Source organism: Musca domestica, unplaced genomic scaffold (genome assembly GCF_030504385.1).
Source record: "Musca domestica strain aabys unplaced genomic scaffold, Musca_domestica.polishedcontigs.V.1.1 13, whole genome shotgun sequence".
NCBI lineage: Eukaryota > Metazoa > Arthropoda > Insecta > Diptera > Muscidae > Musca > Musca domestica.
The window spans coordinates 15966221-15983084 of NW_026712172.1; the positions used below are offsets into that span (position 1 = coordinate 15966221).

General features: G+C 35.3%; 3 protein-coding genes across 4 annotated transcripts; 2 read left to right on the forward strand and 1 right to left on the reverse strand.

Moving 5' to 3' along the window:
- Positions 1-378: 378 nt before the first annotated feature.
- Positions 379-14959, forward strand: LOC101898849 (cdc42 homolog). 2 transcript variants are annotated; one of them, XM_005189165.4, is made up of 4 exons: positions 379-533; positions 8389-8689; positions 13933-14130; positions 14201-14959. In XM_005189165.4, the coding sequence occupies exons 2-4, from the start codon at positions 8402-8404 to the stop codon at positions 14288-14290; spliced, it is 576 nt and encodes a 191-aa protein (XP_005189222.1). In that variant the 5' UTR covers positions 379-533; positions 8389-8401; the 3' UTR covers positions 14291-14959. The 2 variants fall into 2 exon arrangements, with proteins under 2 accessions (XP_005189222.1, XP_005189223.1); XM_005189166.4 differs by lacking the exon at positions 379-533 and adding an exon at positions 1600-1941.
- Positions 4688-6959, forward strand: LOC131800853 (putative nuclease HARBI1). The gene is made up of 3 exons (XM_059118680.1): positions 4688-5006; positions 5060-5735; positions 5800-6959. The coding sequence occupies exons 1-3, from the start codon at positions 4951-4953 to the stop codon at positions 6163-6165; spliced, it is 1098 nt and encodes a 365-aa protein (XP_058974663.1). The 5' UTR covers positions 4688-4950; the 3' UTR covers positions 6166-6959.
- On the reverse strand, positions 6622-7968 carry LOC131800854 (uncharacterized). The gene is made up of 3 exons (XM_059118682.1): positions 7600-7968; positions 7405-7530; positions 6622-7183 (listed from the first exon to the last, which is right to left on the reverse strand). The coding sequence occupies exons 1-3, from the start codon at positions 7833-7835 to the stop codon at positions 6622-6624; spliced, it is 924 nt and encodes a 307-aa protein (XP_058974665.1). The 5' UTR covers positions 7836-7968.
- Positions 14960-16864: the final 1905 nt, after the last annotated feature.

Here is a 16864-nt window from a genome sequence, read left to right on the forward strand (position 1 = left end):
GGACAATGTTGTTTTATCCCAAAATAATACATTTTGTTGTCTGACAACGTGGAAAATATGCATTTTTGTTGCATCTAAATTTGAAATAATTTTATAATTTTATTTTCTTTTCAATTTAAAATAATACACATATATACAAGCTGTATATACATATGTTTTAACAGAATCCCTATTCTCCGTATAGGAAAACATGTACATACATATTTATTTTTGAAGAAACATTTAAACATTTTTGACATATCAATGTTCCCAAGCGTAGATACATCTACCATTATCTGTACAAAGCATTTTGCCTTATTGGGGAAATAGGAGTATATAAAACGCCAAACGCAGTCATTGTAAATATATTTTAGATGCCATCCACACATCCAGCAGCTTTCAAATGCAACACTATCGGCAAAAATGACACACCAGTTGACGCCGTTATATTTGACACCAAGCATCGTCTGCGCCGTTCAAAATTCATTGTTAGCTCGGTTCTCTAGATACGACGAATTGATCTGTGCCCAACCCATAAACTTCTTGTTAAAAATGTAAGTAAATTAACGAGAATATTGCTAAAAATGGCAAAATATTAACAAATTCTAGACGTGCTAATGAATGTGCCAAAATTGAAGTGAATAAATTGTAAAAAAAATCGTGATGCGGAAAAGAGAAAATTCTAAAGTGAAAAGTTGGTTGAGACATCAGAGTAATGAAGAATAAGAAGAAGCAGAAAAAATATAAAAATGATGACAGCAACGTCGGCGGTGGCGGAGACGTTGACGTTAATAATGAAGTCGGTGAATAGAAGCAGTCAACAAAGAAGAATCATGATGATGAGAATATTGAAATTGTTTGTGTGTTTCCTTGAAAAAAGAAAAAACGGAGTGGGGAAAATGTCGCCTAAATATGTTGTCCCCTCATGAAAATTCGTACTTGGTTCTTTGTTGTTTAGATGCGAAGCACATTGGCAAAAACAATTGCAATGAATAGTAGCTTATCCCCTATTTAAATCCTCTATTAGCAACTTGCTGGAGACCCACACACAATAAAAATAATGACGATAATGAGGTTGTTTCTCTTGTGTGTTTTAGCCGTGGCTCTTTCGCTGCCTTGTTTGTGTCTCTATGTATGGTAGATATTTCAATTATTCTTGTGCTAAATTCCTAAAAACAAGTTTGGAAATCAGACTTTCAATCGCAATGCAATGTTTAACAAAACAGCTCCTCCCGCTTGCTTGCATACAAAAACATACATGTTTGGTTGGTTGTGCGCTGACTTTCCGCGATTGTATGACTGTAGGAGTTTTGTTGGGTGTGTGTGTGTGTGTGAGTGTTTCTTATGTATGTTGTCCATATTAATCGGGTGGGAGTTGGTAAGGGACGTAGACGTGATGAACGAACAATTGCCTCAAATCGTTAACTATGCTTTTGGAATTGTTGTTGTTTCTTCTTCTTTTCCCAATTGGTGTCTCTTTGTGTGTTGTTTTTTGCTTCGATTGGCAGTTCTTTTTATTTTTTTTTTCTTATCATGTTATCACATTTAGTTTTCCCCCGGACATTGTTGTTCGTCGGGGCAGAGCGAGCAGCGTTGCTGGTGTGCGCCGTGTTGACTCATAATAAGATACGAGAAGTAGTATCGGCTAGGCTAACAAAATCAACGATCGCTCGCCGCAGTGCAAAAAAGGGCTGAAGAAATATTTCTTTTTTCATTGATTGATTGTTTGTCTGACGAGTGGAGTGGAGTGTGTGAGAACTGAATTGGGCAACAAAACTTGTGTATTCCATTGACGATCAATTGCGTCGTTCGTTCAATAGACAACTTCCGATATAGAATTTCCAATTGCTGTCTGGCTGGGCATAACTCTTATTCTGCTGGTTGCAATCAACAAAAAAACAAAAGCTGTGCTGTGTTGCAGTCGTCGCGCCCCAGTCATTAAAAGAAAAACACAATAAAATCGTATGTATGGTGCATGATTGTGTTGTCTCTTGTGTGGATTATATGTGCTTATGTATGCAATATTGTCGGATATTTTATGTGTAGGAGCAGCAGCTCATATTGTGAAACTTCAGTGTCGGGAAAAAGATAGGTAGCATTCCATAGACACAAGTGTGTCGTCGTACATATTTTTCTCTTGTCTTCCTCTTTGTGCGCTAATGATGATTGCTGCTTGCAAAAGTGTAGAATCCCGGAAGGAAGTAAGGATGTCGTCAATTCAAGCTATTGAAGTATGTTAATGAATGTTGCAACAAAGCAAGGCGCACAACGCCATAAAACTACGAAGATATTTTCCTTTTCATGGCTTACGCCTTCATTTGAGTCACGTGCAATAGCTCACAATATTCACGCTAGCTGCGTTGGGCGGGTACAATTTTGCTAAAATGTCTTTCATACAGGTATGTATGGAAATAGAACGATGGCTTGGTTTGGTCTTCATGTTTCCTCAACATTTGTCATAACATAACATTTGTCATAAGCCAGTACAATATTCAAATGCGAAACTTAAAAAAAATCGGTTACAAAATCAAAATACCGAATATCGGGAGGTACCCTTATATGGGGGCTATACGAAGACGTGGATCTGCACAGACAATTTTCTGTCTTAGGCTGTAGTAACAACTACTAACTTCAAATACCAAATTTGAGACAATTCTGGTGAAAAATTTCCTTAAAATCATTAAAATACTGAATATCGGAAGGTACTGTTATATGGGGGCTCTACGAAGACAGACAATTTTCTGTCTTAGGCTGTTGTATCCATTACGAACTTTAAATATCAAATTTGAAACAATTGCTGTAGCAATTATATGTATATATTTAGCTTTCAAAGATCTGCTAATCGGTTTCTGTTTTTATATGCAGCTACTCTGATGTGCTGTAGCCACAGATTTTCCGGAGTGGGGTAGATTTGGCAGGGCATTATTCTGTACGTTATTGGGGCCAAAAATTATTCTGGCATGTCTAGACAGCCGACATTCTCTAGCTGCAATGAAAGGACTGCATAGATGAGAACGCAGATGAATGTGCAGGTCAAGAAAAAAATAATTCTGTACACCAACTAGCACAAGATCCACATTCAATAACGTGTTCAAAATGCTCTGCACTTGTTTTGCGCATCCAGAGGGGTCTGAGACTTCTAGTGCCAAAGCGGTTGTAGTTGTTGTAGCAGTAGTACATGTGAGTGTTTGCGTTCTGCTAATCTGATTCCAGCTGTAGGTTTAGAAATTCTGCTACTTTAATGGACTGTAGCCAGAGATCTTCTGGAGTGAGTTGGGTAGGCTTGGCTGTGCAATTAAAGAGGTGCAGCGTATTGTGCGGGCATGTATCACACGCCGGACAGGCTCCACGCACATCTTCATCAATTCCTTCCCAATACGAATTGAGACGACTACATCATCCTGAACGTAATTGCGCCAAAACTACCCTGATTTGTCTGGGCAGCTAGCGTTCTTCCGCTGCAATGAATGGGGGTGGATTCCGAGGGCGGCATTCATTTTATAGCTGTTTATAGCAACCGCGACTGCATTGGTATGAATGCTTGTCAGACCTGCCTGATAGGCTTCTTGATCTAGAGGTTCTCTCTTATAGCGTTGGACCTCCCTCCCTAGATCGCGTATGTCCTTCCTGACACGCCTGGGTGGGGGAGTTGTATCCACCATATGATGGTTGGGATGACTCTCACGGTATCACCCAAGCAGGTACTGCAACGAAAGCATATGATTATGCTGACGTAAGGGAACGACTTTTGCCTCCTCATGTAGATGGTCCACTGGTGTCATGAGTTCTACGATACCGGATTGACCCGAAACAACAACATCCCAATTTCGGCCAACAGCATCGCAATTTGCTCCTGACATCTATGTAAAAATTTTTATTTTTCGAACAGTGTGGCTTGTTTGTTCGGGATATCGTAGTATTTTGTTGTTGCAAAATGGTCTGGCTTTATCCCTTTATTGTTGTTTTTATAAAAACAACGTTTGTTTATTAGTGGAGAACGATGGTAATGTTTACTCTTACAGTTTCTTGAGAATGAGACTGACGCATTGCTTATTTCGAAGTCTTTTGGCAGAAACAGAGAAAGAATAGCTGAGTGTGGCAGTTCTTTCTTGGCTTTATATGTCGGTCTCGTATCCTGGATTTATTTGCTGACTTCGGCTATTTTTCAAAAGTTGGTGTCTTGTTGTAAATGAACTTCATGTGTATTTCCTTCATGTAGTTTGCCAAAGGATCGGTTATTACGAACAAACGGTCCTCTGACTCGTGGGGGAAGAGCTTCCCTCAATGGTCCAAATGTACCCCTCTTTCTGCTGGTTTATATATTACATTCGCGGGGGCTTAGGCGGATGTTACGTTCCGCGGTTTTTACCACTGTGTTTATTTTTCTAAAAAAATATGTATTTAATTCTGTCTATTGCGTCATTAGGTTGGAGATAATTTTTAATTTGTTTTTCATTTTTGCCTAAAGGAGGTAATTCCTTGGAATGAAATTTCGACCTTAAGCTAAACAAACCTTCAAACTACTATTTCGTGTTTTGAAAATTGCCCAAGTCTTAGAAGAAGAAATTGGTGTCAGTTAGAAAATCACAATTGGTCCTTATGTTGCTAATCCGCAACATTAATATGTTAAAGGGTCTGCCATAAATGGACTTCTTTATGTGCAAGCAAATATTGGCCCGTTGCGATAATGACCGGTGCATTGTGTAACAATACCTGGGGGTCAATTCTGGTTCTATGAAAATATGAAATGAAAAAATTATTTTGAATTTCGTTTTCATAACAACTTTTCATAATTCGTTTTCATAAAAACATATTTTCCGATTCTGATTCATTTTGTGAAAACAATGTTTCAATTCCGTGTCGCAATGAAACTTTTGTAACTATGTTATTGAAATAATTGTAAAGTTGACGTTCATATGTTAACAGGAAAAAAATAATATTGTCGTAAAATCAAACAATATACGATAAAAAATGTCAAGTTCCATTATATTATATTATATATCGCAAAGACATAGAATAGAACAAAGGTTAGTACAATTATCTAAAAAAGTTAACATGAAATAAATATAAAATTGTTTAGGAACTCGCTTCGAATTCTTAGACGCAGTCTTCGGGATCACCACAATCCATTTGAAATAGCCACAGAGGAGAGCTTTTTTGAGTTGTATAGGATGCCGAAGCATTTGTGTTTGGAACTCATCGAAGAATTGAAGCCATTTTTGCCGAAATCAAGAAGAGTCCATGCAATTCCATGCCATCTAATAGTACTAAGTTCATTACGTTTTTTTGCTACTGGTAGCTTTCAACGAAGTGTAGGACAAGATAATTTATCCGCTTTATCTCAAACATCCGTAAGCAGATGTGTAACTATGGTTGCTAAAGCTTTGAACAATATTTCACACAATTATATAATATTTCCCAAACAAGAAGATTTCCCAGGACTTAAAATAAAGTTTATGGAGAAATATCAATTTCCAGGGATTATAGGAGTAATTGACGGCACTCATATTAAAATATCTGCTCCAAGGCGTGAAATTGAGCATATATATTACTGTCGAAAAGGAGGACATTCAAAGAATGTGATGATTATATGCGATTCAAATTATATTATTTTGGCAGCTAACGCACGATTTGGTGGTACAGCACATGATTCTTATGTTTGGAGAAGTTCCCAAGCTTGCAGAAGACTGGAAGATTTATATACTGGAGGAGAACGTAATTATTGGCTTTTAGGAGATAGTGGTTACCCATTGCAGGTAAAATATACGAACGTATTATGTGTAGAGATAATAAAGTGTATTCGTTTAATTTACCAAATAGCCGTGGTTGATGACTCCTATACTTTCAACGTGCAATACATCCGAAGAGCGCTATAACATCGCGCACAAATCGACACGAGCTTTAGTAGAAAGATGTATTGGTATACTAAAATCAAGATTTCGATGCTTATCAAAAGAAAGGACACTTTACTATAGTCCACCAAAAGCAGGTCTGATAATAAACGCCTGTTTGGTCCTGCATAATTTTTTAGTTCGGAAAAAGATACCGCATCCGGAAATAATATCAGAGGAAATGAATGACAATGGGGAACAAACAAATGCGACTGCGGATATTTCATGCCGAAATATATCAAGTATTGCAAAAAGGCAACGTTCCGAGATAGTTGAAAACGTATTTGCTCAATAGATAAGAATAGATTGAAAAATCAATACAATCATTAAAAAAACAAGAGAAAAAGCAGTTGAATACCGTTCACCATTTGGAAAGAATTTAAAAATTCTCAAAAAAAAAAAACAAAAAACTAAATAAAAAGGCAAAATCCGTTACAAAATTTTTTAAAATCTTAAAAATACTATACGAAGACTTGGATCTAAAATTCTGTCTCTACCTATAACGAAGTGTGGGCTTTACCTATACGTGGGCCTACATAACAAATATTCAATATCAAAAGTCCTGCAGACCAAACACACATTTGAATAAAATTGTATCAATCTACTTCAATTCGTTTGGACGCTAGGGTGATTTCCACGGACAGACAACTTTTATCCACACCTTGCTGATTTGTGTCAAGCTCATTTCCAAAACAGTTTAAGAATAATCGACATCATTTTTAGTAATGGCTAGAATTTATTTATTATTATGTCAGTAGCCATTATTATTACAAGGTAGAACTTGAATGACTTCCTGTATTTTTTTTAAAAAATCCACTTTTGCTTGTGTATCAGCCTTAATCGCTTCTGTTTGCTCCTTTATAGCTTCAATCTCCCTTTCCTTTAGAGTATTAGACTTTCTCATAGCTTCCACTTTCTCTTCTTCTATTTTAAACAATATTTCAAATTGTGATTCATCAGGATATAAAGCAACCTTCCGTTTTTCTTTCCTTGGTCTTTTTCCTCCCAATTTAATTGTAAATGTGGAATTTTCTCCAGTTTCAAGATCTTCATCCAACTCTACAATTTGGTCATCAAGTATCTCCACCATATCTTCCTGATAGCAAATATCTGATGAGTTATTTTCCACATGTACTCCGGGACTACATAGGAACCCCATCTCCTGAGTTTTATCCCCATCAACCGCTTCTATTTTGGTAATATTTATAATCCTCTGTTCTACTTCAGATAGTTGCTTGATTTTTTTTGGTCCATTAATTCCACTTTTTTGTTCGTCTCTTTTCATCAAAAGGTATTTGGAGCGTGTATGTTGCCTATACGAATGGAAAAAATTGCATAGATAAACGCATGTACAATGACAAACATTGGTTGGTATTAAAATACGTAAAAGCATATCGAGCGATTCCATTTCCATTCTCCGGATCGTTAGATCCATTCTCCCAATTTTGCTCCTCTACAAATAATAATACTTATAATATTCTTCCAAAAAATCTTACTACTATTTTTAATATTCTACAATTAAAATAAGTCATACCTCAAATCACTCCAATATTTTCTCCACTTGGCACCATCCTTCATAGTCCCTCCAATAGCATTCAAGCATTCCGCCAATTCCTTCCATTTTTCTTCTCTATATTTTGCACCATCAACAGTACAAAATCTTCAATATACGTATATTTTTATTTTGTAAAGAAACATGATTTTTTTGTAAAATTTTAAATTGTCTTACTTGTCATTCGCCAAATCGACGTTTTCCTCAAGGAAATTTATTAAAAATTCCTTTTGTTCTTCTGAGGCTCTTTTACCACGGACCGATTTTTCCATTTTCATAAAGAAAATTTGTATGAAAAAATATTTTTCAACTGAAAACTTTTTTGATTCAATTTTCATGATTGCATAGAATCGGAATAGCTTACTTTGTGAAAATGTGAAAACACTAGTTTCACTTTCTATCGTTCCTTTCATATGAAAACATTAAAACATATGTTTTTATGTTTTCATAGAACTCGAATCAGTATTTGTATGAAACGGTGAAAAAACTTTTCATTTTACGTTTTCATAGAACCAGAATTGACCCCCTGGACATACATTTAAGTGATAAAGGATCTAATTCGTTTATTAGCATAAGAGGACAAGAAAACCCTTGACCTAGAATCTCAAAGATATAAAGGTGAAATCATGCATTTCAATTCCAACCCCTCACTTATTCGAACAATTTTTAAGGCACGCCTTTGTTTTTTTTTTTGGATAAGATAATTGCATTTTTACTTAAAAATCACCACACCCGACGTTACAGTGCATTTCGAATGAAATTTACATATTTCAAAGTGACACACCTTGTAAATTTAACATAGAATTGAACGGCCAAGGGTGGATTTTTGAATGTGTTGCATATTTCGTTTCATATGAAGAATATACGACATTTGGAATACATAAAATTTTATATCTTTTAAATAGAAATCAAATGACTCTACCACAAAAAAATTACAATCCTTTTCTATTCTCTTATCTTTTGCAGCTAACGCAGAACAATGCAGACCATAAAGTGTGTTGTTGTTGGCGATGGTGCTGTGGGTAAAACATGCCTGCTGATTTCGTATACCACCAATAAATTTCCTTCGGAATATGTACCCACAGTATTCGACAATTATGCAGTCACCGTTATGATCGGTGGCGAACCATACACATTGGGTCTCTTCGATACCGCCGGTCAAGAAGATTACGATCGTTTGCGTCCATTGTCATATCCACAGACAGACGTGTTTTTGGTGTGTTTCTCAGTCGTTAGTCCTAGTTCGTTTGAAAATGTCAAAGAAAAGGTATGTATAAAACGAAATAAAATGTTAATTGTTTTTTTTTTTTTGGTGCTTTTCAAGAAGCCTTCAAAACAAAGAACTTGCATTTAAAACTTAAAAATATGACATTTAGAAGGCCCTTGGAGCTTGGAGCAACGAGTATAAATATTGGTGTACTTTTTATACCCTACGCCACAAGGTGATCAGGGTATTATGTCTTTGTGCATTTGTTTGTAACAGGCAAAAGGAAACGTGATAGACCCATAGTTCCTTTTGACGATCTGCATAGAATCACATTCTGAGTCGATTTATGCATGTCCGTCTGTCCATGTATTTTTGTGACCAGTTCGCATTTATTACCCGATCCAGATGAAATTTTGCACAAATCATTTGTTTGGCCCAAGGACGAACCCTATTGAAATTGGAGATAATCGGTAAAAATTTAGATATAGCTCCCATATATATCTTCGTCCGATTTACATTTTATTGTGCACCAAACGTGTAATATCAGCGCGAATAGTATGGAATTTTGCACATACAACCAAATTAGGCCTGAAATGCCAAATTTGATCGAAATCGGTTCAGATATAGCTATAGCATCCGATTTGTTATTTTTGTCCTCCGCAGCCGTAATATGCACTCTGTAACAACAATATTTGGGGAAATATATCAAATACAGCTCAGGAATACATTTGCTAAATTTTATCGAAATCGGTTCAGATTTCGATATAGCTTCCATATATAACTTCGTCCGATTTACCTTTTATTGTGCATAAACGTATAATATTTGTTCAAATGGGATGGAATTTGGCACTTACGACCGACGAATTGAGTCTAGAAGCTAGTATGTCAAATTTGGTTAAGATCGGTTCAGACATAGCTATAGCTCCCATATATACTGTTCATCCGATTTGTTATATTTGTTACCCACAGCCGTAACATGCACTCCGTAACAACGATATTCAGGGAAATATTTCAAATACAGCTCAGAAATATCTTTGACAAATTTGATCAAAATCGGTTCTGATTTGGATAAAGCTCCCATATATATATAAAATGGGCAATGCAAGTCCGAATTTAAAAGATACAAATGATTCGGCATATTTTAAGTCTTTTGAATTTTAAATTTTAATTATAATCATAGCGTGTATGATTGAATTCTTCCATAAAAACTTTTAATTGTAATGTGGAGCTCTACTAAATTAGCAAAGTGGTGTAGGGTATCATAAAGTCAGCCCCGCCCGACTTTAAGACTTTCTTTACTGGTTTTTTGTGGTTTGATGACTGCTAGTGTGAGCCATCTATCCCACGAGGAGACGTTGGCTCGTGTTTAATAACACCGCCAGGACATGGAAAAAGGCCAACTGTCTAAATATTAACTTGAATTTTATCCAAAAATTTGGTGATTATCTGCATTTAATCAAGGCCATAATAGGCTATGAAATCTTCCGTAGATCTTGCTCTAATGAGCTCCTACTGGAATCATGTTTTCGACATTCAAATATAATATGATCTGCGGTTTCCTCAACATTACAAAGATCGTACATGGCTGTAGGTTCCACACCAAAACAAAATTGAGTAGTGTTGCAACAACAGTGGCCCGTTAATATTGTCTTTATTTCTTTGCATTTAATGGGTTTGATGGAAAATTTTTCCAAACCATCTGTGTTTGTTAACTGCCGGAAAGATGCGTCCAAATGTCGCACCTCTATTCTGGGATAAATTCTGATATTCTTCATTCCACTCTGCCCAAATTTTGTTTTGTTATCTGCATTGTCGCCTCACCAATCGTTAAAGGAGTATTGATTTCTAAGCCCAATTGCCTTGCTTGTTTGGCAGCTTGATATGTTGCTTCATTAATGCAAAATATTTGAATAGCTGGGAATGTAATATATTTCAATTTCAACAATTATTTGTTTCGCCAACTCAATTAGCTCTTTCACTATTGAATTTCCCTTGCCACCATTTTTAACCGCCAAAATGCCACTAAGGCTATTCGTTGGCACAGCTATTTTCTTTAAATATTTAAAATTCCAATACTTTGATGATGTCTATTAGCTCCGCCGACATAGATGACATATTCTTGTTGTTGTAAAAATAGAAAACCGTACCAGAATTTTTGTGAACAACGGCCGATCCAGACGATTCGGACATTTCTGATCCATCGCTGCAGAAGACTTCGAAGTTGTTATTTTCCGGCTTCCTTATTTTTTCTTGAAATAAAATAAAGGTGTACTTGTAAAACTCTGTAGATGAAAGGGGGTTTCTTTGGTTAGATGATGGCATGATATGGATAAAATATCTACTAAATATATGCAGATTATTGAAGAGCCGTAATATAATTTTTTTTTTCAGCTACGGATACAGAAATGCTTTTCGATTTTTTTACATTTAAAATTGTAAAAAAAATAGTAAACAATTCGAAGTGGGCCTGTGTTACTGCTTCTATTTGTAACAGATTTCTTAGGGTGTCTTCTGATCTACAGGCTGAGATAAAAAAAAACTGCAACGAAGTCAAAGGCCATAATTCATACATATTTTTTAAATTTTATTGAATGAAAGCAAAAATGTCGGAAATAGCATCAAATTTTTAGAATAAGTATAGATTTGTTCGAGTTGGTCACCTTTGGCACGAATTATAGCCTTCAAACGGCCAATGAAATCGTCACACTCTGCCCGAATGTTGCTCTGGGGTATTTTGGCCATTCCCGGTGAAACGCTTGCTTAAGGTGATCGACACTTTGGTTTTTTTTAGTGCCAACCTTGCTTTTACAAAATACTCCAGACACAATATTCCAACGGATTGGTATCCGGAGATTTTGGTGGCCATTGTGCGCTGGAAATGAAGCGAGAAACCTCATTTTGTAACCATTCTTGAGTGGTGCGTGCTGAGTGTGATGGTGCGGAGCCCTGTTGGAATGTCCAAGGTCTGCGGTCAAAATGTTTGCGTGCCTCAAGGCTTTAATACACCCTCCAGAATATTTTCGTTATAATATTCGATATTCGACATTCTGATGCCTCTGGCGAGATTAATGCGAGCGAAAAGCGACCATCGGCCGTTATGGCGGCCCACACCATCACCATGGCCGGTGCTTGAGTTTTGGTGGCCAACCGAAGGTGAACATTTTCAGCTGACCCGACCTCCAGGGCAAGTAAACACACTCATTTTGTTTGTTTACAAACTACTGGACAACGAATGTTTTCTCATCGGATAAAACCAAATTCGGCAGTTCATCACTTTCGGCCAAGCAAAGCAACTCTTTAGCTCTTCTTTGAGTCTATTTCCTTTCTGTTGCGGTGTAAGTTCCTGCACTTTTTGGAATTTCAATGGCTTTACTCCGAGCTCATTTTTTAATATTTGCCGAATGGAATATTGTGGTATGTTCAGCTCACGAGCCAATTTTCGGCAACTGCGACGCGGGTTTCGATCAAGTCGCTTCTTTACTTTTCGAACCATTTTTGCTGATGTTGCTGCTTTCTTCCGTCCACTTCTTTGACGTAGGGTCACGCTACCAGTATCACAGTAACGAGCGATGGTACGAGACACAAAATATTTATTCACATTTAAGTGCTGAAGTGCTCTAACGATAGCCACTTGTGGTTTTCCATCCAAATATAAAGAAATTACACTATCACGCTTCGATTGCATCACGAATAACTTTTTTTCTGGAAAGTTCTCACCAAATTGCTTTTGTACGCTTGTGAACAATATAATGAGCTGTCACTGGAATAATTTTAAAAGCTGTCGGACGAGTGGATTAGAAATGACAGCAGTCTGAAGTTGGTTGCGTTTTTTTCATCTCCCCCTGTATTTCTAACAAATCTCTTAGGGTGTCTTTTGGCCTATTGTAAACATTGTAAATTATCTTTCATGTTTTGGACGGATCTTATATCTTAAACGTATTTGAAAGGGCATTCTTCTTCTAAATCTTGTTGTGAGAGTGAAGACCGTTTTAGATGTTCTTCGCGATGTCTGCTAGAAACATATGTCCATGTAAATATCCCTAAATTCATGAAAAATGTTGTAAAGGACAACACTTTGATATATTGTTATTAATTAAATCAAATACTTTTCTACCCTCCACCATAGTATTGAGGGTATATTAAGTTTGTCATTCCGTTTGTAACACCTCGAAATACACATTTTAGACCCCACAACGTAAATATATTCTTGATCAGCATAAAATTGTATGTTGATTTAGCGATGTCCGCCTAACCGTCTGCGGAAATCACTCTAGCCTCCGAACGAATTGATACAATTTTACTTAAATGTATGTTATGTCTGCAGGACTTTTAGTATTTTTATGATTTTAGCGAATTTATTCACCGGAATTGTTTCAAATTTTGTATTTGAAGTTCGTAATGGATACTACAGCCTAGGACAGAAAATTGTCTGTCCATGTCCATGTCTTCGTAGAGCCCCCATATAACGGTACCTCCCGATATTCGTTATTTTGATGAGTTTAGCGGGATTTTTTACCGGAATTGTTTCAAATTTGGTATTTGAAGTTCGTAATGGATACTACAGCCTAAGACAGAAAATTGTCTGTGCAGGTCCACGTTTTCGTATAGCTCCCATATAACGGTACCTCCCGATATTCGGTATTTTGATGATTTTGGCGTCATTATTCACCGGATTTTTTCAAATTTGGTATTTGAAGTTTGTAACGGATGCTTCAGCCTAAGACAGAAAATTGTCTGTGCAGGTCCACATCTTCGTATAGCCCCCATATAACAGGTACCTTCCGATATTCGGTATTTTGATAAGTTTAGCGACATTATTCACCGGAATTGTTTCAAATTTCTTATTTGAAATTCGTAATGAATACTACAGCCTATGACAGAAAATTGTCTGTGCAGGTCCACGTCTTCTTCCCGATATTCGGTATTTTGATGATTTTATCAACGGCATTACAATTTTTTTAAGTTTCGCATTTGAATATTGTAATGGCTTACGACAAATGTTACCTAAGCAGGTCCATGTCATCGTACAGACACTAATATAATAGCAACATTCGGTATGTTTAAGATTTTAACAGAATTTTTAACGGATTTTATTGTTTTTGATAATTGCCAAATTCGTTCCAAATGGTGGCCGAACTTAAAGCTGTTTTACTTTTAATTTTTAAAGCTGTAAGCTATGTTTCCGTTCGAAGAATTTTTATACACCCTTCTTTTCCCTCTCTCGTTTTAATGGTTCTTCTATCTTCAAGACTCTTTTCCCTTTTCTAATACGAGTTTCCCTTTTTTCTCTTACGATTTTCTAGTGGGTACCGGAAATACAGCATCACGCCCAAAAGACACCCTTCTTGTTGGTGGGAACGCAAATAGATTTGCGTGATGAGACCACAACATTGGAAAAATTAGCCAAGAATAAACAAAAACCTATTGGCATTGAAATGGGTGAAAAATTGGCCAAGGAATTGAAGGCAGTCAAATATGTGGAATGCTCTGCCTTGACACAGGTAAGTTCCAAATGCCAAGTAGTGGGGCAAATGTAATAACACTTTTTTTCGTTTTCGTTGAACTTTGCAGAAAGGTCTTAAAAATGTTTTCGATGAGGCAATTTTAGCTGCATTGGAACCACCAGAACCCGCCAAGAAAAAGAAGTGCAGATTCTTATAATTTTTATGTGTATTATAATTTATTTCAACAAACGAAAGAAACAAACAAAATGCAGAAGCAAGTTTACATACACACACGCAATCAATAATTTCTAAACAACAACAACACAACACTGCAACAACATTAATCAATTGGATTTATATTGAAAAGAAAAAAAAAAACAAGAAAAACAAAATTTCTATTTGAACAGCGTCATAAGTTCATGAAGTACTAAATTAAACAAACAATGAAAACTAACAACAACAAAAAAAACGAAACTCGGATTTCTAGCTTAGTCACTGCAGCAAATTTAAAAAAACAAGAAACATAAACCAAGGAACCAGCAATAAATTAAATATAACAATTTTGCATTGATCAATATTTGATAGTCCTAAATTCTATAAGAAAAAGTTTATATAGAAACAAAAAGAAAAGAAAAAAAAACACCAACCATAACAACATTATACGTAATGTTAAAACTATTTTTAGAAACGCAAAAAAAAATTATTGAAGTTCGTCGTAAACAACAACAGACACTACACACACCACACTCTACTGATGGCAGTAACAACAATAATTTATCTAAAAAAACACAAATGCAAATAAAATATAATTGAATTTTGATGATTTATTGAATAAAATAAAACAGAAACGCAACATTTAACTGAAAAAAAGAAACAAAAGCAAAAACCATGTTATTTGTCATTGTCATTTGTCAAAACAAAACAGTCAACAACTCTTAACCAGCAAGAACAGGCAAGCAAAAGAGCATATTTGGATTGAGACACATACAACCCAGCTGCTGTCTTGCTGCAAACATACATACACATATACAAGATGAGATCTGTGGTTAAATTGACAGATTTGGACATTTTTCTCTTTCTTCCCCTCTACATCTATTAAACAAGATCCCCTACTCCCATTAAAATATTTATCCCATATTTATGTTCCGTTTTCTTTTTCTCACTCTCTCTCTCTCCTTATTATTTGCTCCAATGACGCGTTTTGTGTGGAAAGATTTACAGTGTTTAGCTTCTCGATAACCCCCCACAAAAAAAGAAAACTGTTTCCTTTTCTTTTTAATTTAATCATTTTTTCAAAAAACCACAACACAAAAAAAAAAACATAAAGAGACAAAAATGATTCTAGTTCGTCTTACTTGAACTAATGCATTTTTTTTTATTTAAAAGAAAATAAAAACAAAATTATATTAATATATACAATATTAATCATTAATAATATATTAAACGAAAAGTAAAAAACAAAAGCAAAAAAACATATTTTTATATATACGATTATCAATTTTTACATTATATTTTTAGTTTCTAGACATTGTAACTATTGATTTCAGATATTATAATAAATAATAATAAAAAACAACAAGTATAAAAGAGCGAAACAATAAAATTCTTAAATTCTAAATAAAAAATTCTGGGAAAGCAAATGATTTATAAAACACAGAGATAGGGAAGGTAATGTAGGAAAATGCGAAGACAAGTAAAGGTGTAAGTACATAAGCAGCTTGAAGTCATGGCTAGGCATATTTTAATTTCATAATGAGATTACAGAGCCGCATTAAATTCCTGACGTCGTTTTCCATTATAATAGACATTAATATTCCATGACTTCAAGCTTTTTATGTACTTGCACCCATTGTAGAAGAATACAGCTGTTGGGACGATGAACAGTCAAAGCAATTTTGAAATAGAAAATTTTAAATGAAAATTTATTCAAATTTGTAAAAATAGTTGAAAAATGCATATTATAACAAACTCTGATTGATGCCGTATAAGAAAACATATAAAAATAATTTTTCAATCAACATTTTCAATTCCAAAATTGGTTTGACAGATCTTGTCCTAGCAGCTGTATTGATGCCTCTACCTATATTCTTCTACCATTACAAGAACTAACAGCGCCGAGAATGCGCCCTTAATATGAACGGTGAAAATAATAGATAAATTTTTATTTTTGTAAAATATGCCACTCGTCATACGTAAATATTTCAGATACGAAAATAAATGTTATTTGAAAAATGACAATGTCGAGTACTTCAGAAAAAGGCTTGCCATTTTCGATTTAGCAAATGAGTCTACCTCTATTGTATTGTCAAGCGTTGTGTAATTAAATGTTTTCAGTTTATTTTTAATAATTCCGTTAACATCTCATTTAAAAAAGGGTTAACCTACGAAGCCCTGCTTAGCTGCATTTATATTTACCTTTAAAAAAACTTTATCTAATCGAAGTCTTTGTCAAGAAAAGGTGAGAATACATAAAAGGCTTTTCTGACTGGCTTAAGTAATTGGCTGACTTCTTCGTAAAAGAACAGAGGCGCCTAGGGCCAAAACCAACTAAGTCAACTTAAAACTCCTTTCTTCCTCTACGAAGAAGCCAGCCGATGACTTAAAGCAATCAGAAAAGCGTTTTATGTATTCTCACCAAAAAACATTGTTTACTCTGTTAAGCTGATGTAATAAAACGTATCGTTTGAGTTTCAATACGTTTGATTTTATATTAAATAACGGACTTCCCTTCGTTAAACTTGTAAAAAAGGTGTTAGTGTGTGCTACTTTTCATTGTAGAAGAATACATGTA